The sequence below is a fragment of the Hyperoodon ampullatus genome, assembly GCF_949752795.1.
Source record: "Hyperoodon ampullatus genome assembly, chromosome: 11".
NCBI lineage: Eukaryota > Metazoa > Chordata > Mammalia > Artiodactyla > Ziphiidae > Hyperoodon > Hyperoodon ampullatus.
In genome coordinates, this window is record NC_136924.1 from 54069780 (window position 1) to 54091132 (window position 21353).

Consider the following 21353-nt stretch of genomic DNA (forward strand, 5'->3'; position numbering starts at 1 on the left):
CAGCTGGCCCTTGAGCACAGCTCAAGGCAAAGGCCACCCAGTGGTCTGGGAAGCAGGTGCTGTTGGCTTTGGACCTTGGCCCTGGTACCCCCCCATCACAACCCTCATACCCAAGGGGTCACCAACAGACTGGGCAATACGGGGAGGTGGAGGAGTGCTAGCTATTCGGGTGGTTTAGCCCCCAGTCCAGCCCACTGAAGGCCATGTCCTGCCCCTGCAGTGACTCCCCAGGGAGAGACCGTATCCCAGGCTCTTGCCTATGGAAACAGAAAGCCTTTTTCCTTGTGCTTCCATACGTTTACCACAGCTTCCCAGGGGAACAGAAGAACATGGAAGCACCTTGGTTAATCTGAAATGAGATACTGTCATCACCACAGGGCACATCGATATGTTCCCGGACATGAGATTGGCTCCCCTTTTACTCCCTTGTCTCCTTCCCACTTGAGGCGCCACCTGTTACCACAAATGCTCGGGCCCCAGAATGCCCATAATTCTCTAACCCTATTCAAGGACCAGAAGTTTCTAATTAGAGCAAACTCTCATTTCCTTCTTTTTTTTTTTTTTTTTAACAACCACACATTTTGCCTGGGGGCTGAGCTGAGGGGCTGCTCTGTCCTCCTACCCACTGTCTGGTCTGGCTCAGAGGTCACCCCGTTCATTCTCTAGGGCCGCCACCCTGTTCATTCTCTAGGGCCGCGGGCTCCAAGAAGAACACACATCACGGCACCTCTAGACCCATGAGCCAAAGCCTCTCACATCCCTGCGCTGGGGGCTGAGAGCTTCCCGAGGCCCCAGGAGGGAGGGGGCCCCAGCGTCCTTTCGAGGCTCGTCTCTCCTTCCTCAGGCTCTACGGGGCCTGCCGCTGTCCCTCACCAGTGGGCACCTCCTCCAACTGCAAATTTGCTTGGAAAAAAGATTTTGAAACTTCACTCTCTTTCTTTTATCTTTCTCATGTTGTAAATCTGAAGCCTAACCCTGGCTTTCACATACAGGAGAGTGGAAGATAGCTGCTCAGCCCAACTTTGCCTGACAGCAGCAGTGGACTCCAAGAGGCTGGGGTAGGAATCCAGAGGATGCAGAGCTGGGTTAAAAGAAAATACTGGGGGAGGGGGACCCGTGTCCTCGCTTTCAACCTTATATTAGGAGTATGAAGCGCAACAGGATTGAGATTGAAAGAGGTGGAGGAGGAAGACCAAGACCATGACAAGGAGGGAGAGATGGAGAGAAAGGAGGTGGTGGAAGGGGGAGAGAAGAAAGGAGGGAAGGAGGGAGGGAGGGAGAGAGAGGGGGAGAGAGAAAGGGACAGAGACAGAGAGGGAAGGAAGGAAGGAAGGAAAGGAGAAAGGGAGGGAGGGAGGGAGGGAGGAAGAAAGATGTTAAAAATTCTACTGGCCAGGCTCACAGCAGGGCTCAGATAGGGGGTAAGAATGCAGCCTGTAATTTTCATCCGTTGCCACACCTTGTCCTGAAGCCCACCAACCTTGTACTGTGTCTGCACGTTATTTGAGCAAAGCAGAAAGCAGCCTATAAACATCTGGAGCTCTGAAGTTATTATTATGAAAGCATACGGTAAGCAGCTCTTCATGGCTCCTCTACAGACAGAATCAGAGGCAAGGCGCTGGATAGTGGCTGGGAAGACGGAGGCTGCACGTCACGAACAACGTCATCATGCTCTGGGTTGTGGGGTCAGCCTTTGGGGCCCAGAAAGCTCTCTCACCAACTGCAGCAGGCAGACCCAGGCCCTTCCCGGAGCCTGGGTTCTGGAGCCAGCCTTTCTGGCTTGTCTGGCCCAGCATGGCTGTTTGGCAGGACACAGTTTCCCTGGTCTCTGAGGCCCAGTTCTTCCGTGTTCTCCCGCCTTCTAAGGGCACTTGCACACATGTGGTTGTCAGCTAGCCTCTGCCCACGAGAACTTAGGGCAGCCAGACTGGCCAGCCCTGGCTCTGTGCTTTGTCCTGAAGATCCACGCCCTGCCCTGCCTTCCTCCTAACACTAATTGCCTGGGAGCTGGTTTGGTTTTGAGAAACAAGAGCCTTGGCTTTCCAAGGGAGCCCATTTCCTCAGCAGCGCTCTTAGCCTGGACCCTGTCATTTTCTGGATGGTTGGCAATTATACCCCAGCTCAGGAAGGGGGTGGTGGTGGTAGGGGTGGTGCAACCAGGCTAAATATAGATGCAGTTTCTAGAAAGCTAGGGTGAGAAAGGACATTGACAGATTCTTGCAACAGAGACCAATTCATCAAAACATGAGACAAGCAGCTCACAAAAGCATCAAGCGCCTGGGGTCAGGGTCTTGGGCCTGGGACCGGAGGGTCCTTTTTCAGTAGGTAACCCCTGACAGCAGAGACACACCTTGTAAAACTCAAAACTGGGGCCTAATACTAGCTCTGAGTTTTGTCTCCACTGCAGCTCTAGTGTCACAGAAATCCCAGAGCCCAGTCTGGATGCAGATGTCTTACAGAGCTCCTGATATGAAAGGCCTGCCTGTGTGGTCTGATAATGAGACCCACTGGGCACATTTGTGTGTGGTGACATCAAGGAGTTCTCAGCAGGTGGGTTAAAAAAGAAAAACCAACTTTAAGGGAAGGTAGGTTAGCAGTGGTAAAGACCGCAGGCCTCTTTTTTGGAGGGCAATTTGGCAATACAGCCATACATTGAGACATCGCAGGTTTGGTTCCAGACCACCGCAATAAAGCCAATATCGCAATAAAGCGTGTCACGCAAATTTTTGGTTTCCCAGTGCATATAAAAGTGATGTTTACACTATACTGTGATCTATTAAGTGTGTAGTAGCATTACATCTACAAAAACCATGAATACACTTTAATTAAAAAATACTGTATCATTAAAAACCGTTAATTATCATCTGACAATGCGGGGTTGCCACAAACCTTCAATTTGTAAAAAACACAGTATCTGCAAAGTGCAATAAAACAAAGCACAAAAAAATGAGGTATGCCTGTATCTACCAATATATAAAGTGCACAGAGCCTTTCACACAGTAAAGCACTTCCAGGAATTCATCCTGTGGGTAGGGACTTGAGAATTGGGTTGAGAAGGAGACATTTTTCACTTATGTTCCCTTTTGAACTGTCTACATCTTTTTAAAAAAACCATTCACAGGCACTACTTAACCAGACAAAAAACAAAAACAAAAACCCCACCCTTTATAGCTATTTAAAAAATTTTAATGAAACACAGACTTTGGTTAGATGGATCTGTTTGGGTTTAAACTCTAATGCACAACCTTAGGTAAGTTACTTAATCTCCCCATGCCCATGCCTCGGTTTCCACATCTGTAAAATGGAAACAACCTTACAGAGGGGGTTGCTGTAAGGATTAAATAAAGGAAGCAGGACCTGGTACAAAGTAAGCACTAAATAAAGGGAAGGGAGAGAAGCTGGCAGGGAGGGGCAGTGGGAGGGAGTGCTGAAGGGTGGCTGAAGAAAGCAGTGAGAATCCGAGACCCTGGAAGCAAAGAGCACATCTCACACCAACGCCTGGAGTGCCTGGTGTGGGACTCTGCAGGCAGAGAAACTCGAAATGTACCGTTGCTTCATGTATTGTTGCTCCTGATATCTAGACCCACAGTCCTTGTGTGAGTTACAGCGAGCAATGTCCAGTTTCTCTGAGCACCAACCAGGTCTCACAGAGTCCTTGATTGACGTGAAGGTCTCTAGAGCCCCCGGACCAGCCCTTTCTTTCTCATACCTGATATTTAACTCCTGTTCGGGGACCTTTAATCAGAGACCCTTGCTGACACATAAAGTCACACATGTTCCAGGTTCCATGATAGAGGAGAGGAAAGGACTGTCTGTTCTCAGAAATTCAGACACTACAAAGGGACAGTGATAATAGGTACCACTTACTGAGAGCCTTCTCTGCCAGTACTTTACATATTCTCTTCAATGCTCTCAACAACCTATTAGGATAGGTATTATCCCTATTTTACAGGTGGTACAAAAAGGCAATGGAAAGTTAAATAATTTGCTTCATGTCATACAGCTAAAAAGTGTAAAAGCTGAGATTAGAATCAAGATCTGTTTGATTCCAAAGCCTCTGGTATTCTTACATAATGTGGTCCTTATCATGAATCCACCATATCTCAGTCCAAGCCAGAGCAGCCGTCAAAAGTATGCCCTCTGGGCTTCCCTGGTGGCGCAGTGGTTGAGAGTCTGCCTGCCAATGAAGGGGACACAGGTTCGAGCCCTGGTCTGGGAAGATCCCACATGCCATGGGGCAACTGGGCCCGTGAGCCACAACTACTGAGCCTGTGCGTCTGGAGCCTGTGCTCCGCAACAAGAGAGGCCACGACAGTGAGAGGCCCGCGCACCGCGATGAAGAGTGGCCCCCGCTTGCCGCAACTAGAGAAAGCCCTTGCACAGAAATGAAGACCCTACATGGCCAAAAATAAATAAATTTATTAAAAAAAAAAAAAGTATGCCCTTCCAAGTCCATGAGCAGGAAGAAGGGGCTGTCTGAAGGACTTCTGTAGGACAGAGAAGCCACTGGGATAGAGGCAGGATCTGAGATGGGCGGGTTGGAAGTAGGGGATAACATATGGCCATCCTCTCCACTGGCACCTCTACTGCCATCGCACGGAGAGGATTCCCAGCGTGTGTCGAGAGGGAATTCACACCAGTGAGCCCTGAGGAGAGTGCTGGCTTCCTAAGCAAATAAAACACTGACCAGAAAGAAATGTACCCTCTTCCTCATGTCCACGTAGCTGCTTTTCCTTTTTTTTTTTTTTTCTTTTTTGGCGGTACGCGGGCCTCTCACCGTTGTGGCCTCTCCCGCTGCGGAGCACAGGCTCCGGACGCGCAGGCTCAGCGGCCATGGCTCACGGGCCCAGCCGCTCCGCGGCATGTGGGATCTTCCCGGACCGGGGCACGAACCCGTGTCCCCTGCATCGGCAGGTGGACTCTCAACCACTGCGCCACCAGGGAAGCCCCGTAGCTGCCTTTCTTGACACCTGCAGTGGCGTTCCCTCTCCAACGATTCTGGCCTCCTCCCCCCAAGCTTCTAAACATCACTCTTGGCTGATCCGTAGCTGACCCCCTCATTCTCTTCCGTTCACATCTTTGAGCAGCTACGGAGAGAGGCCAGATGCCAAGCTGACCTGGGCAAAGTTCTCTCCAGCAACACCAACCTCTTGGTGACTCATTCACTTGTGCCCACAGAATGACCCAAGCGACCACCCCTCCCCTCTCTATTTACTCCACTGCCTTTAAGCACTCTGAGTCACTGGACACCTGCCCCGTTGCTCTGCTCCCTTCACAGCACAGCTCCCGCAAAGATTGTCGGGATGAACTTCCTGAAAGCCAGAACACTCCTCATGTTCCTGGATCCTCAACAGCCTGTGCTCCCCAAGGCCTGTCATTAACAAGGTCCCTGAGAACCCTGGGGCTCATGAACAAGAAGGCATTTCTCCACACCATCTTTGCTGGCTTGGTGCTTGCTGCACATGTCAGCTTCACGGTGTCCTGATGAAGAGGAGGGAGACGACATACAGAGGCAAGCAGTGATCTGTTTCTCAACCGTGCCTTCCAAGTCCACCTCTTAAACGTCGCCAGTATTCTTCATTCTCTTCATCAAAAGGGTCTTTCTGATTTTTCTTTTCTGTCCTTTACACCTTTCCCTTCTATCAAGCTCTGGACAAAGCCATTCATGACCAGAGATTCATCCACATCCACAGATCATCACTATATATATGTGTGTGTGTGTGTGTGTATATATACATGCTTTGTAGTGGGCTTACATATTTTCCTCCTATGTCTCTTGCTTATGCTCTGGTTGTTAACCTATTACCAAGACATATAACCATCTAGAAGCCTGCCCATGCCAACCTTTTATTCACACTAGAAATCTTTCTCTGAGTAAGTACATGTATTCCAGAGGAGCAAGAAGCAGAAACAACATGAAATAACTTGCAGGAGGAATTGGCCGGCAATAGTCTCTAATTTCTGACCATGGATCAATAGAACTGACCAACCCCCATAATCACACTTCGGTTTGATTATGAGTCTTGGACCTGCTGGGATGACCAGAGCTCTAGCTTCTAGAGTGGTTTAGCTTGACTTAGAAGTCAATCAAACACTAAATGGTCAAATGGGCTTATACCCCAGGGCTTAGAAAATAGCCAATAACTCAACACCGAAGTAATGCTCTTGCCTTGAGAACTGCTACTGTGGGGTTGAGTGAGCTCCTTGACAGCAAGGACTTGTGTTATCTTTGTGTTCTCAAGGATGTGGTACCTGACACAGAGAAGTACCTCCCACTGACAGAGGCCTTCCTTCCCAGCATCAAGATTTCACAAACAGATATAAGTGACAATGGAATTCTCGAACAACTATTTGAAATAGACTAAAGTGGAAGAATATCAAACAGAATTTGTACGAAGCAAAGGAGGAGAAGTAGGGGAAGGGGGGGAAAGAAGAGAAGAAATTACATATAGACAGTCTATTCTTGTTATTCGAGGTAGTTATGTTCTATCAAGCAAATATTGAACCATCGCTCCTAAGAGAATACGGGTTAGGTTCCTGAGAGCCTCTGGCCACAACATTTTCGTCAATCCATCAGTACATAACTTTGTTTCATGTGTGTTATCTGTTTAAAGGCACCTCATTTAGCACATATTGTTGATTCATTAACATTGAACTCACAGCCAACAGCACTATAGCTCACGTCTGAACAAAGCTTGTCTAACACGTCTTTTTTCTGTAAGGCAACTTGTAGCTTTCCTGTGCTTAGGAGCACCTGACAGAATTTCAGCACCAGGCTTGGGTGCCATCTTGAACAGTGAAATCACCATCACGTACAAAAATGAAAAAAGGGTGGCACTAAATAGACCAAGAAAAAGACACTTGTTTACAGCGTGAGAGCTGAAGCAGAGGCAGGATGTCTTGCGTGGCCTCAGCTGGGAACGTGTGCATTGGGAGACTCGAATTTTTCTCCACTCTGCACGTGTCCACAAATGAGCACAAAAGTGCTGCAAGTATTGATTTGGGGATTACAAGTAAATTTTAGCAGGTAGTCAAATTTGCAGATACGGACTCCACAAACAGCGAAGATCAACGGTGCGTGCATGCATGTGTGCGTTTGTGTGTGTATTTATAAAACAAAATTCAAGCCAAACAACAGAGATGTTGGCTCTTCAGATAGTGCAGCCTGGCTCAGTCATCAAGGCAGAGATAGTAAAGATATAAGGTAGACCGAGGTCAGGGTAACAAGATAAAAGCAGCCTGCTGCTGGTAATGTCAGGCCTTGCAGGCAGGGATTGTGGCCATCAGCCAGCAGCAGAACTCTGAGGCATCTCAGAGATAGGGGCTAAGGCTGGGTTACAGTAGCATAATGTGCCCACGTGCAGCAAGCCACACTGTTGGTCCGTGGTGCCCTGAATGTGCAAACCTGCCATCCCTGTCCTGTTGGTATCTCCCACACCTGGCTCTGGACATGAGGGAGACTGTCCTGCCTCCACCCGGATGCCTAATGGGTCTGTCCCAAGGATTCACCGCCTAGTGGTGTGTCTGAGGGCAGCAAGCCCAGGTGCACAGGGGTCGGAGCTTCTCTAGTGAGGAACTCCCACATGTCATAATCCAATAAGCAGCCACCTAAGAGTCCCATCTCTCAGAGCAGAATCCCAGTGGGTGGTGACCTGGAAAGAGAGGGGGTTTGGGGTGGGGTCCATGAACCAACCAAACAGCCCTGAGAGCAGTTGGAGACGTTTGGGTTACAGATTGACGAGATATGACCTTTGTCTGGGTCTCCATGTCCCTAGCTCCTAGTCCAATGCTCGGATCACAGATGCTCATTAAAATCCGGGAGGCAGTGTGTGAAAGAGAAAACGGAAGGAGGGTGGATGGCTGGAGAGACTTTTGTCTATTAGGGCAAGGTTCCACAAAGGACGTCAGTATTGAACCATCAGGCTCAAATATGTAGATATTTCTATTGTGCTTTGTTTCTCAAAACACCTTTGTATACGTTATTTCAATAATCCTCATTTTATTCTATATACTAGAGGGGTCGGGTATTTATACACCCATGTGGTTAGTTGGGGTAACTGAAACATAGAGAAGTCGAGAGATTTGAGCAAAGACAGACAATTAATGAACGGCACGGTAGCACTATAGCTCACACATTTCTGCCTGGTTTTAAGATGGGAAGCAGGCCCTGATGCGAGCACGCAGACTCCTTCTCCATTTTCACTCTGAAGGCAGCTCCCCCATCCCCAGGCCCTGGCAGCAAAGGGTCCAGGTGGCACCTGGGACACAAGGCCTGGGCTTGGGAAGGCCCACCCTGCAGAAAGCACGGGCTTCAGGCCAGAGGAACAAGAGACGTGGCAACAGGACCTGGAACCAGCGACGCTGTCGGTCTGGTTCCCGAGCTGAGTAGGCAACCAGTGCCAGGGAACACAGGCAGTTAGCACCCACAGAAACCCTGCCCGCGGCCCAGTGGTTGCTCAAGGCAGTGAAACTCTGGGCCTGCCAGCTCCCGAGACAGAGGGCAGGTGAGTCCCCGAGCCCAGGGGTCCCCGAGCTGGAGGGGAGCACCACAGACATCCCGAGGCCTCTGATTCACTCTGCCCTCGATGCCCGTTCAGGGAAATGGGAGTCCCTGTTCTGGACTTGACTGACTCTTCCCGCTCTTTGATGGCTAAAGCCTTGCCCTTAGTTTTACTCAACTCCAACAAGACTATTATACAGAAGCTCTTTTTTGGTCACCTTCTTGCAGGCTTCTCTCTCCCTCTCTCTCTTTCTCTCTCTCCAAAATATGCCAAATGCTAATTTCTCATGGTTCACAATCCCATCCTGTAATGCATCACTTCTCTATCCTCCCTCCCTGGTTCTGGATGGGAACAGCCTTTGTCTAGCCTTTCTAGTACTTTCCCATACTGTTTACACTGGTAATGCTGGGCTCACATGAGAAGAGAGGAGGCTGCTCATAGAGAAACTGGCCCTGACCAAACAGGAATGCCTGCGCTTCCTGAGCATTCTGAGGTTGGTTTTCCAACCTGGGACAAGGAAGCCGTGGATGCAGATCTGGGCAACAGATCAACTACGGAGGTCCAATCAGGGATGCAGTTTCCCTTGTTCCAGGGAACGGTTTGATTTGGATGGGGGGTGGGGAGAGGGCAAGCTCTGAGGCCAAGTTCTTGGGCCTCCCCGAGGCCACGCCGGTCTCTTGGATTAGGAAGCTGTGATCATCAGCTGGTAGGAGGTTTGCTCCGGGCGGACAGACACGTGGGTCGGTGCAGGGGGCTGCGGGTCAAGGGGTAATGGAAGGATGGGGACCTACATGGCACCTCAGGAAAGCAGTTTCTGAGGGGGTCAGAGGACGAGCTGGAGCTGAGGGCAGAGGAGGAAGAAGACAGCCTCGAGACCCTATCGCCCCTGGGGGCTGTGAGAGCTGGCGTGTTCCCGGGCCTGGTAGGGAAGGAGACACGGAAAATGCAGGGTCTCTTTCTGGGAAACCCTGTTCCTCTCCTTCCCGTCGCCCTTGGGGAGGACTCACCTGAAGAAGCCTTTGCAGCCTTCGCAGGTCATAGCGTTGAAATGGAAGCCGGTGGCTCGGTCTCCGCACACACCGCAGATCCGGGGCACGTGCCGGTCGAAGTCGCCGGGGTCAGGTAAGGAAGTGCCGGCTGCCATCGCCTCCATCCCTGCAAGGATAGCAGGCAGGGGTGAGACAGTGCCAGGGCCGGCTGGCGGCCCTTCCGCCAGGAGCTCAGCAAAGCTGGGCAGCTCCCCGGCCGGAGCAGGATTCTTTGGTGCCCTCCCTTCGTGGCTCTCGGTCCCCAGCTCACCCTCCTGACACTCCGCTGGCCTCGAGCAGAAGGCGGACTCCTAACCCAGTTCGGAGCAAAACTGTGGAGGGGCGCTGCAGTGATGCTCACGGCGTGGCCTGGAACCAAGGTGCCAGGGAGCAGAGGCTGCGCCTGCTGCCTACAGGCTGGGCTACTTTGGGCGAGATGTTCAGCCTCTCTGCACCCCACTGTCCTCATCTGAAGAATGCATTTTTCTTCACCGGGTGAGAGGAAGGATTATGCGAATGAACATACACACGCCACTGGTCTCAGCTCCACCTCAGAGGGGGACCTGCCGCAGGTCAGAGGACTCTCTCGCCTAGTGTCCCCTCCAGGAGGGACGAGGGCCCTCCGACAGCCTCCAACGCAGAGGGAAGCCCTCAGCCCCTCTTTCCTTCACGGTGGGGGGAAGAGGATAGACTATGTGCCCAACTCAGACCCTGTCGTGCCAGGTCCTCGCCGCCCCGCAGCTCAGGATGGACAGGACTTGTGCCCCTGCGGTCCTGGTACCAAATTCATCAGTCTTTTTCTCTCTCTTTTTTTTTCAGTAATGTGAGTCATATACAGTGAACTAATTTTGTTTTCAGGGATGGCTTTTACAAATAGGCATTATCTAGAGATGGATTTCACACTTGAAGAAAGCGGGGAAAGAGATAGAGGGAACAAAATATATAGCTTTGGGAGATCCTTCTCAGGAAGCTGCTGACAGGTCTTCCCTTGAGCAAACTGGGGCCTTGGCTTCACCCGCTGCCCCTGATCCCCACTGCTGTCAGCTCAGAGCTGCTTCTGGGGTCCCTCCTGCCTCCCTGAAATGGTTTCAGACCCTGCTGCCTCCCACTTTTATCTGAGTGCTCACATGGGTTGTTACAGGTTTAAGTGCCTTGGCTCCAGGGCAGGAGGGTCCCTCAGGACAGAAGAGAAACAAGAGAGAAAGCCAGTGGTGAGGGGACAAGCACCCTACCCACTCCTACCCTGGTGCCACGTCCTCCCACTGAAGTGAGAGAGGTAGCTTCCGGGGGCCCTTGGGAAGCTCCAAGCTTCTTTCCAATGACTAGGCTCTCAATCTGAGCTGAGGTTTGACACATCAATGCCTGGTAAGGTCTTATTTCAGTCCATCTTCATCTCACCCCAGTGAGGCAAGTACTATTATTATCACTTGGTTTACAAATGAGGCCCAGAGAAGCCCAAACATTGAGGTTTTCTAGCAACTATAATTACAAAGTGCACAAAACGAATACTTAATTTTACAAAAAGAAAAATCTCACCAAGAGCTTCAAGCCAAACAAAGGAAGCTGGATAGATAAGGACAGGTATTGTCAGTCCTGCAGGGGCAGAGGGGCCCTGATCACAGACAGATGTATTGGATCCCCTAACTTTCTCTTTCAGCTCTTCCTTTCCTGGGAACTTTAAAGTAATAATAGTGACCCTGTTGCCCATCCCTATCACAGCTAGGTTGATACTTGTTAAACAATAATGTTTATATATATACACATGCAGAGACAGAGAGAGAAACACTTTAAAAAAAAAGAACAAAGGAATGATTCACAGAAATTTTTGAGGGAGTAAGATTGGGGAGGGCATGCAGAGGCATTATGTAGCAGCCATATTCCATTTCTCTGAGTGGTAGGTATACAGTGTCTTATTATTCTTATTACTACTACTAAAACTCTATTTTCTGTTTTATATGCTACATAAAACATTGCATAACTGTAAAACAACTAAAAATAAAAGAGAGTGCCTTTGGGTTTGTCAACACTGTCCCTATAGCCCATATTAAGTCCAGGCTGACTCCAGGCTCCTGCAGTGTCACCCACATCCCAGACGTGGGCAGGGATCCCAGAGACCCAATACCATTGCGGGGCAAGAAGAGAAACTGTCTAGGATGCTTGTGGCTTGACCCCAGGTCAGCTGAGATGATGCAATTCCCAGTCATCGTGATGTTGCTACAGAGTCTGTGTCATCCAGCGACCAAACATCCGGTGGATTTGGTGGAAAAAAGAGAAATTAAATGTGAGGGTGGAAGGAAATCAGTCAGATCAGTACAACAAGTATTCAGCATCATCTGGGCTCACTGGAGATGTGTTGATGCAAGAGAATTGAAACAACACGACACCACAGCTGGGCAACTGCGCCTTCCTGCAAGAGAGTGATGGCAGGAAGGCTCCTGGCCCGGGGGTGGGACCCCAGGCACTGGGTTAGGCCTGACAGAAGGCTGGACCCGGCAGCCAGAGGCCCAGAGTGAACAGGACAATTTCAGGTGAGCTGAGAGACAGCTCATCCCTGCTTGGGGTTATGCGCTGCTACCAAGAAGCCAGGGCCCAGGACCAAGAGTCCAGAGGTGGAGAAGAGTCCCAGGCACATATGGCCTGAGATCTGGCAGTGCCAGGAGTGACAGGCAGAGACTGTGGAGGGCAGGAAAGAGAAAGGAGTTGGGAGCTGGATAGGAAACCTCACCATGCTGGATGGCCCCCTGGGGTCCTGGCCTGGGCATCTGCAAGCCCCTCCCTCTGAGGCCTCACCCCGATCAGCCTGGCTCCCGGTCTCGGCCGCGGGCTGCTGAGGACTCTGCTGACACAGGACTGGACCGACGCACGTTTGCCAAGGGCAAGGGAATATCTCCTCTTCCCCCTGCCCGCCGCCTTCCCATGCCCACCTCCCCTCGCTCCCCGGATAACAGAAAGCCAGGAGGCTGTGGCTGAGGAGGAAACACCCACCTGAAGTAGCAGAGGAGGGAAGGGAAGTCGCGCGCAGAGGCGCCCTTCTGTGAGGGCTCGCAGACGCTTCCAACCAGAAGGACCCTGAAATGAAACGGGGGAAGCACTTTACAGCTCAGCGCTGACCTCACCGCTGGAGAGCTCATCAAGCAGGATGAGAGGCTCCTTCCAGGGGCTTTAGTCCCCAGATCAGGGACTGAAAACTTGACGGAAGTGATCTGTTGGAGGCAGACATGCGGTGTCATCATTGGGAGGACTGAAGGGGCGGGAGCCCAGCTGGCAGCCAGGAACAGCCCTCCATTGAGGCCGGGGGCAGCAAGAGCAGCGGGAAGGAGTGGGAGTGGCATCCAGCACAGGGGCAAATGGAAAGCGCACCAGAGAGTGCTGGGAGGGGAGGGTGGGCTTCTGCCAAGGGAGCGCGACTGCTCCCACGGCCCCACGCCCGGGTTTTAGGGATGCTCGGAGAAGCAGAGCCGGAGGGGGGCCTGGCAGGCTGCTGAGGGCGGGAAGGAGACCGGTGCCCGGGCGATGGCAGAGGCCACTCGGGAACTGGGAATGGTGCAGGTTAGCCCTGGCTTCTTGGGATAGCTTCAAAGACAGGTGTCTGGGATCTGCTGTCTGTGGAGACTGGGTGTAGGCGGGGCAGGTGCTGCAGGGGTTAAATACAGCAACGCACCGCTCTCAAACAGGATGTTTTCTGCCACTTTTAGCTCTTCCCCAGACATGCTCAACACCTCCGGCCTCGGCCAAGGCTGAAGGTGGGCTGACTCTAGTGTCCAGACTCTGGGTCTCAGTGGCGTGATGGGTCACCAAGGTGGGGCTGGTGGAATTTCACCCTTCCCACTTCCACCCACACTCAGTGCTACTTGCCCACCCAGACAGACAAATACACACACACTTCCTCCCTTCACTGACGCCAGTAGGAAGTGGCTGGGGAGATAATAGATACGCAGGTGCCTGACCCCGAACCCTGGCAAAGTCCTTTCAGGCAAACCCCATGTGGGGAAGGTTCAGACCCTCAGCTTTTGTTTCACTGCCTCCTCGTGGCCCAACTAGGCAGAGAAGGGGAGAGCCCAAGGGGCATCCAAGACCCGGGCCCAGTCCTAAGACTGCCAGCCCACTGACCCATCTACCACCCCCTCAGGCACTGCCCACCCCCAAGGAACAACTGAGGAAAGTGTCAGTGGACCCTACTGAGATAACGTGAACATGGCTGGCCCACTCCCAAGGACCGTGGGTGGAGGAGGGGTACCTGCAGGGCACAGACATGTGGCCACTTCCTCCAAGCCAGGCTCTCCTCTGCTCCTGCTGCTTGTACTGCCCAAGGCCCCCCAGCCAACTGGGCTCTTCTGGATTCTACCCCATGGCCTTAGCAATTTCCCAGACTCCCTGCTTGCTCCTCAGGAAGGCTGAGGTAAGGACCAAATGGGTACAGAAAGGACCACTGCTTTCCTGCTCTCAGCCCCTAAGATATTTAGAAGTCAGACCTGAGATCCAGGTAGCCTGCCAGCCCTGAGCTTAAAGAGAAAGTGTTTGAGTATCTACTATGTGCCACCCGGGATCTCATGTAACCTCCGAACAGTCCTGTGAGATGAGGGGCAGTCCCATTTTACAGATGGCAAAACCAAACTCCAGGTAGGGCACTTTGAGAGACTTGCCCAGGGTCCCACGGCCAGGCCAGTGGTGGTGCCAGGGGCCAAACGAGGACAGGCTGGCTGCCCGCAATGGCCAAGGGCTGCCCTTGCCTCCTGCCAACTCAACACACCCCAGCGATAATCACCAGCACAGGTGCTAATACTCACGCCGGGCCCTGCTTCAAGTTCCTCCTGTACCCTCACTCATTAAATCCTCACAACAACCTCGCGGGTGGGTACTGTTACTACCCCTATTTTAGGCATGCGGAAACTGAGGCACAGAGATGATTGCCTTTGGAGCCCAGATCTGAACCGAGGCAGCTGAGCCCCGAGTCTCTGCTCTACTTTTCCTAAGGGAGATAACTCAGTCATTTCCTCACCCTGTGCCCTGGAGACCCTTCACTTCCTCTAAGTCAGGGAGGAGCAGACAGGGCAATCCCCAGGTCACGGCGGAAGAATGTTGTGGCACTTTTTCTTCCAAGGCTCCCAAATCAGCCAGGATCTCTCTTCTGCCAGCCAACACCTCTTACCTGGGAAAACCCATTCAAAAGATGGGCCTCTCCTCCCCATGCAACTTTGCACTACTGGGTTGTCCTTTTAGGAAAGATTGTCCTAGATTTAGCCTGTAGGTCCAAGTGCATGGAAAGTGGGGTAAAGACACAGGGCGGAAAAAAAACAAGTGGAAAAACCCCCAGCTTAACACCACCCGCTTTGCCACGTCATACACCCCCCACCCCCAATTCATGTTCTGAGTATAAGAGCATCCCACTGCCTTTGCTGGGGCTGTCCCCAGAGCCAACCCCTCCTGCCCTGCTTTAGAAATACCCAAACCCCTAGTATTGAGCCTCGGAGAAGCAGATGGGTAGCAGCTCAGCTCTGCAGAAAGCCCCCTGGCTTCCATTCCTCGGGGGTCAGCATCCCACATCAAAACCCCTGCCTGAGCCTGACCCCAGGCCTGACCTTGATTTAGCAAGAAATGAGGAGATAATGTGTTTCCTTCCAGTCATCGAAGCCACAACCACTGCCTCTCCCACACATCTGCCCGTCAGCTCACACAACAGACACCCCATCTTCCAGTGACTTCTGCTGAATGGGCATCCCCAGGCAGAGTCTCACCTAGGACAGTCTTGTAGGGTGGGGACTGCAGGGTGTCCTGGGGAGAGCCCTGGCAAGACAAGGATCGAAGTGTGCTACAGGGCTCAGTTTAACTGTGCTGCATTCACTAGACCCTCTTCGGAGTCCTGAGGGCAGTAAAGCTGTGACTCTAGGAGGACCAAGCGGCAGACAGAGGTCTGACTTCTAAGGTCTTTTCTAGCTCTGAAAGTATGCAACTCCAAGGCTGAATTCCCATCATGATGAGGCCTGAAGACCATTGAGGAAGTGAAATTCCTACGCTGAGCGCTCTCCCCAACCCTCCCAGTAACAGGGGAGGCCCCTCACCCTCAGATGCTAAGGGGCAGGAAGGGCGGGAGTGATGTGGCCCCTTTGGGTCCTGTGGGGACTGGGAGCCCAGGAGAGGGGCCTCCCTCAGCAGGGTTGGGACTGGACTGATCAAAACAGGCTTTCTAATTGTTGACATTAGCTCAAAGTTCCCTCTCCTTCTAGGAAGAAAGGCAAAGCTAAGTGATTTCCCAGCAGAGGGGGAGAAAATTCCTCTTCTTCCTAAAATCGGCCCACACGGAATCAACCACACGCTGGGCTCTCTCTGGAGCGGATGGGCCTGTGAGCACGCCAGCCACAAGTGCACATGTGCTCATGCGTGCACGCCCTTTTCTTGTTGTTTTCATTTCATTATCCTTGCAACTCTGTCCATAGACTGCTGAACGCTGTATGACCTACTCAACTTCTTACTTGCTGTCTCTTTATTCTAGCATAGCTTAGGCACAGCAGTATCATGGCCAGTTGAGGTGATGCCTTTTCTTCCTTCTTCACCATCTCCAACATAAGCCCACATTCTTTCTCCAGAAAAGTCTCAGCATTACTTCCCAGAAGAAGCTGAGGGGGTTAGAGTGGAAATGAGGGCAAGGAAAGAGGAAAGTGTACTGTAGAGTTAGAACTTGGCCCATTTCTTTCTTCCCCCACTGTCTCCCCAGTTCCTACACACACACACACACATCTTAAACGTGGCTGAGAACATTCAGAAATTATTTTCCGAAGACTACAATTTCCAAAGTAAAACCCAGTGGATACCAGTCATCTCAGAATATCTCAAGATTGGAAGGAAACTCAACACCACCTACTCCAACCATCTTACATCGCTTCTATAATATTCTAGCCAGTTTTCTAGCCTGGACTTAAATATCTTTTCTGTTGGAGAACTATCTCCCACGGTAATCCGTACTCTTTGGATGGCTCTATGCTTAGAAAGTTCTTCATTATGCACAGATGAAATAGCCCCTACAGTTTTCAACCACTGGTCCTAGATCAGCTCTCCACAGCCATCTAAGATGAATCTACTAGGCCATTCCCACAGTGTCTCTGGAGGAGTGGTTGGTAGGGCCACCATGTGATACTACCACACACATTAGAAAAAGAAGCACACTCCTCATCTGCTGGGAAATTGTCATGAAAAGATTAAAAAAAAATTACAAAGTTTATGATGCAAGTGAGGTTTCAGGGAGAAGCACAGGAAGCTAGCCTGGCTACATTTAATTTTGATTTAGACCTCATAAACGTCCCAGGTACGATCATGATTCCCACAAGGGCAGTGAATAAGGTGGTGAGTGCAGACAGCATCTGCCTCCTCGGCTTCACCTGGAGAGAAGTTTCCAGCCCAAGAAAAGGGCCCTGTGGAAGAGTGTGAGTAGCTGCATAAATTCTGCCAAGGCAGCCTGCCACCTCTGTCTTAGGCTCAGTTGTTTCCAGGGGAGGCTGGCCCCCAGCACTGCAGCTCTAAGAACATGCTTGAGGTGGACCAAACTGTTTAATGACTGACTGAAGGATGGGAAATTAAGTGGCTGATGATCCAACAGTTTCAGGAATAACTTTACCCCTGAAGGCGCTTCTTAATTAACTTCTTGGGGAATATACGTCACCTTTGAGAACCTGGTAAAGGTCATGAACTGACGCCCCATACGATGTCACGGGTTAGCAGGTCACTCCAGAGAAGCCATGCTACAGACTCCCACTCTACTGGGCATTCACCAAGGCTCTTTCTTAGCAGATGGTCCTGTCACTCTTGGGAGCACTGGTAGCTTCTTGGAGCTGAGCAAAACCCAAAGGCAGGAACCCACAAAGCTCTAGGCAGTGGGACAGGAGATACGTAGCTTACTTAGATATATTTCCACTTCTTATCAACAATTATTCCTGCAAGCTGCTTTTTTCCAGTGTAAACTCAGCCCTCAGCTTTGTCAACAAGATTTCTGGGTTGATTACTGTTCTCCAGGTAACAGGCAGGCCATGCCCTGTCCCTTCCGGAAAGAGTGGGCAGCGACAGTGGCCGGTGAAGCAGAGGGAACCGGCCCGTTCGTAGCTGCAGCCCAATCTCTCTGGTTTTACAGCAGAAGAAACTGAGGCCACCAGAGGGGAAGCGAGTTGTCAAAGGCCACACAAGGAGGGAGGATGCTTCTCCAACCCCACCCTGGCCAGGTCCCAAGACCTCTCATCACCAGCCCGAGCAGCTTCCCAGTGGAACAGAGTGAGGTGGGAGAGAAACAGGCCACAGAAGGGGGCATGAATTTCATTCTTCAGAGGAGGGGAGTTGTGGAGAGGCCACGAGGAGGCCCTGAGGCAGACTGCAGTGAGACCACCCAGCACTGACTCCATCCTTACAAGCAATACAGAAAAACAAAGTGGTGGGTGAGGGTACCCACTCGCTCCTGCCTGACCAACTCTGCTCCCACATCCGGCTTCTCTGGCCTGAAAAAATGGATGAGGACTCAAGACAGTGAGGGACTATTTTAGAGGGAGGCAGGATACACCTGGCCTGGGTGTATCTGGCTCCTCTGGGTGGCTTTCCTGGGATACTAGGGTGGGAGTACTTCCCTGGGGCATCTGCCACAGGTGGAAGTTGATGGGACAAGGAGGCTCTTTGTCCAGTGACTTGGAGACCAAGGAGTAGAAACTGAGGCAGCCCAAAGAGAGGACCAAGAATACAGGGAGAGCAGATCTAACCCTCCTCTGGGGACACCTGAACCCCTGGGATTGCTGATGCAACTGATGGCCAAATGGGATTTTCCTTGATTTTCTAAAAAAAAAAAAAATGGCCCCAGGACAACAGGAGAGAGCTGCTTTTTTCTCCCAAGCGATTTCCAAGGCCAGTTTTTAGTGCCCCATGACCCTCTACCCAGCTTAAGCATCTTTCTGACTCCTGGTCCCCAGCCCAAGTTCATGTAGGCCCAAGTTTACGCCTGCTGGGATCAATGCAATCTCTGAATCCCTCAGACTCTTCCTGCACTGTGGGAAAGGTAGTACCCAAGTCCCAGGTCCTGCCAGCTCCAAGGGAGATATTCGCGATCCTTGGCATCAGATCCCTTGCTCACCTCCACAATCACCTCGGCCAGCCTGACACCCTTGGCTACCTGACTACTGTCCAGCTTCCCCCAGAACCCGTCCCTGTGCCCTCATCTACAAATAGGGACATGATAGTGCCCAGGTCACAGGCGGTCACGGGGACCAAGATCTCTGCGCAGCACTCAGCACAGTGCCCGGCACACTGGAGCTTTATATGTTTGCTCTCATTATTAGAGCGGTTCCTGTTGTTAGTACAGTTGCGGAGAGTTCAGGGCCCAGAGAGGTGCCGTTGAGGCCAGGAAGCCTGTTCTCCATCCCAGAGGCTCCACCCCAAACAAACATTGCCCAGAGAGCCACATATCTGCTGAACTGGGAATAAACGGACTACCCCACCCATTGGCTGTGACTCCTAAAAATCTGGCTGCTCGGGGTAGGGAGAATGGATTGTTCTAATCTCTCTCTGACAAGCAGAGAAGCTGAGCTACACATCTGGACTTTTCCTCCACAAGGAAGATGAGGCCGTGACTCCCAAGGTGCCACCGGTTGCTCACCGCTTCTGCTCATAGCGCGTCCTTTCCCTCTCTCACCCCATGAGTCTCTTTCCTACCTCCTCCGGCATCCAGGGCTTATAGGGTATCTGTTCTCCCCTTAGTGGGACCTTGCTCAGCAGCCCGGGGGCGCCCCCTGTCGGTTATCAGGGCAGCGGCACTTCCTCGCCCCATTCACGGCCACCACAGCAGGCATTGGAAGGCAGAGTGATGGGAACGGCTGGCAGAGGCCAGGGGGCCGGAGCCGGGGGCGGGGCCGTAAGGGCTGCAGCCCCCCTGGCAGCAGCGTGGCCCTGTCGTGGCCCCTAACCTAAGCACTGGGCTGGCTCTGGCTCAGTGGGCTGCCACCAGCTCTTGGCAGCCCTGGAAAGCCATTCACTTATCCTAGGATAGATTCTGAGGCCTGTGTCAGAATCCATGAGGGATCCCAGGGTCCTCTGAGATGGGTGGGGCTGGGTAACTCTCTACCAGACAGCTCCAGTCCCATAAGGGGCTGATTTACCCAAAGGCATCCTGTCTCTGTTCTGCATTATTAGTGAAGAGGTGAACACTTCTCACATATTCATGAGGCTTCTCAGGAAGAGGCCAAGTGGGGAGGCTTCCATTTACTTTAGAGGGTAGCAGCAGACACCCCCAAGCTGCTACTCAGTTCCTGTGTAGAATGATTTCCCCAATAGAGCTTTTCCAGGGCTTCTGTTTGGTCAGAATTCCAGCCATCCTGCTGTGCTGTGTAGATTTCTTCTTGGGGCCCATATTGGAGGGCCAAGGAGGCCACAGCATTTCTTCTTGGCCTCACACTGTGCTGGGTATTGGTTCTGGCCTCTGATGCCTTATCTATGATGGTGACCCCTGCCTGGTTTTAAGCACTGACTATGTGGCATGCTGTATACTAGGACTCAGAGACACCACGGTGAGCCGCCCAGAGACCCGGCCCTCATGAAGCTTACACTCTACTGAGGGAGACAAACAGGAATCTCCAACTCAGATCTGCACTGCAATACAGGTAGGCACAGGTGTGACGGGAGCACGTGGGAGAGCACCTGGCCTGGTCTTGGAGAGGGAGAGAGGTTCTTTAGAGGAGGTCACTCCTCTGCCCCTTAACTGAGACAGAAAGGACCATAGTTTAACATGGCAGTGGTGAGAAGGGTAAAGAGGGGTCCGGGCAGGTGATACCATGTGAGCAAATGCTATGAGGCAAAAGGGAAGGAGCATTTTGGAGGTGGAGAAACTAGCTCCATATGGCTGGAGAGAGAGAGGGAACACAAGAAAGAAATAAACCAACTGACCACACTCATTTCAGTCGGAAGTAAATTCCATTCTTTCCTCTACCGAGTGTACTTCTTCTCGTAAACACACTGAGTCTTGAATACCAGGAATTTTAAATTACTGCAATGATATTTTGCAACCAAAGACTTTCAGACTCCATTCAGCTTCCCATTCCAACTGGAATTGACCTTGAGCTTTGTGAAGGAAGTAAAAATGGGCCTCCTTCCCAACTGCTCAAGGAGAAAGGGCCCCCCAGGTCAGGAAGGCAGTGGGCCTCTTCTACCGTCCTGGTGCACACCCCTTGTTCTCCTTTGTGGGGGAGGATGCTTTACGCTGGGATTATTCCATCAGCAATTGAGCTGGAAGGGAGAGGTAGAGGAGAGAATTCTGGAAAATCCTGCCCAGCTAAATAGGAAAACATACTTTTTGTGAGAGAAAACCCAAAGAAAGAACAAAAGATTCAACAAGGGCAGATGGAAGTTGTGGACAATTCAGTGGCACATCACCAGTCACTCCTTATTTGAGGCATCAATCTGTCCAGGGTGGCCAGATGCGGTTGCCGGGCGCAGGGAGAGCTGCCTTACCACAGAACCCACCGGTCCCCACATTTGCGTCCACCAGCACGTTCGGCTTACTCCTCTCTCACAGTCAACAAGGTCACTTCCCTGTTGCCAGGAATCCGTCTAAGGGCACCAACCACACACACACTATGGTCACAAACAACTTGAGCCATGGACGTGTGTGGGAAGTCCGCTGTGGGCACACGCCAGCCCCTACCCTGGGTCCAGATGTCCACGTTCACTGCTGGCCGATGACATGACACAAGCACAGCCTTCCCCTTAGAGCTATCATTGAAGATAACCCTCTTGTTTCAATGTTTCAGGCCAAACTGCTGGAGGATTCTTCCCTGGGGCCACAAAGTGGTAGGAAATAGTGGCC

General features: G+C 51.7%; 1 protein-coding gene across 1 annotated transcript in view; it reads right to left on the reverse strand.

Moving 5' to 3' along the window:
- The window catches only part of VDR (vitamin D receptor), a 29758-nt gene extending 20102 nt beyond the window's left edge, over positions 1-9656 (reverse strand). The window contains exon 1 of the mRNA XM_079714328.1: positions 9509-9656. Within this exon, the coding sequence (XP_079570454.1) occupies positions 9509-9654 (146 nt within the window). The 5' untranslated portion in view covers positions 9655-9656. The remainder of the gene's footprint in view (positions 1-9508) is intronic.
- Positions 9657-21353: the final 11697 nt, after the last annotated feature.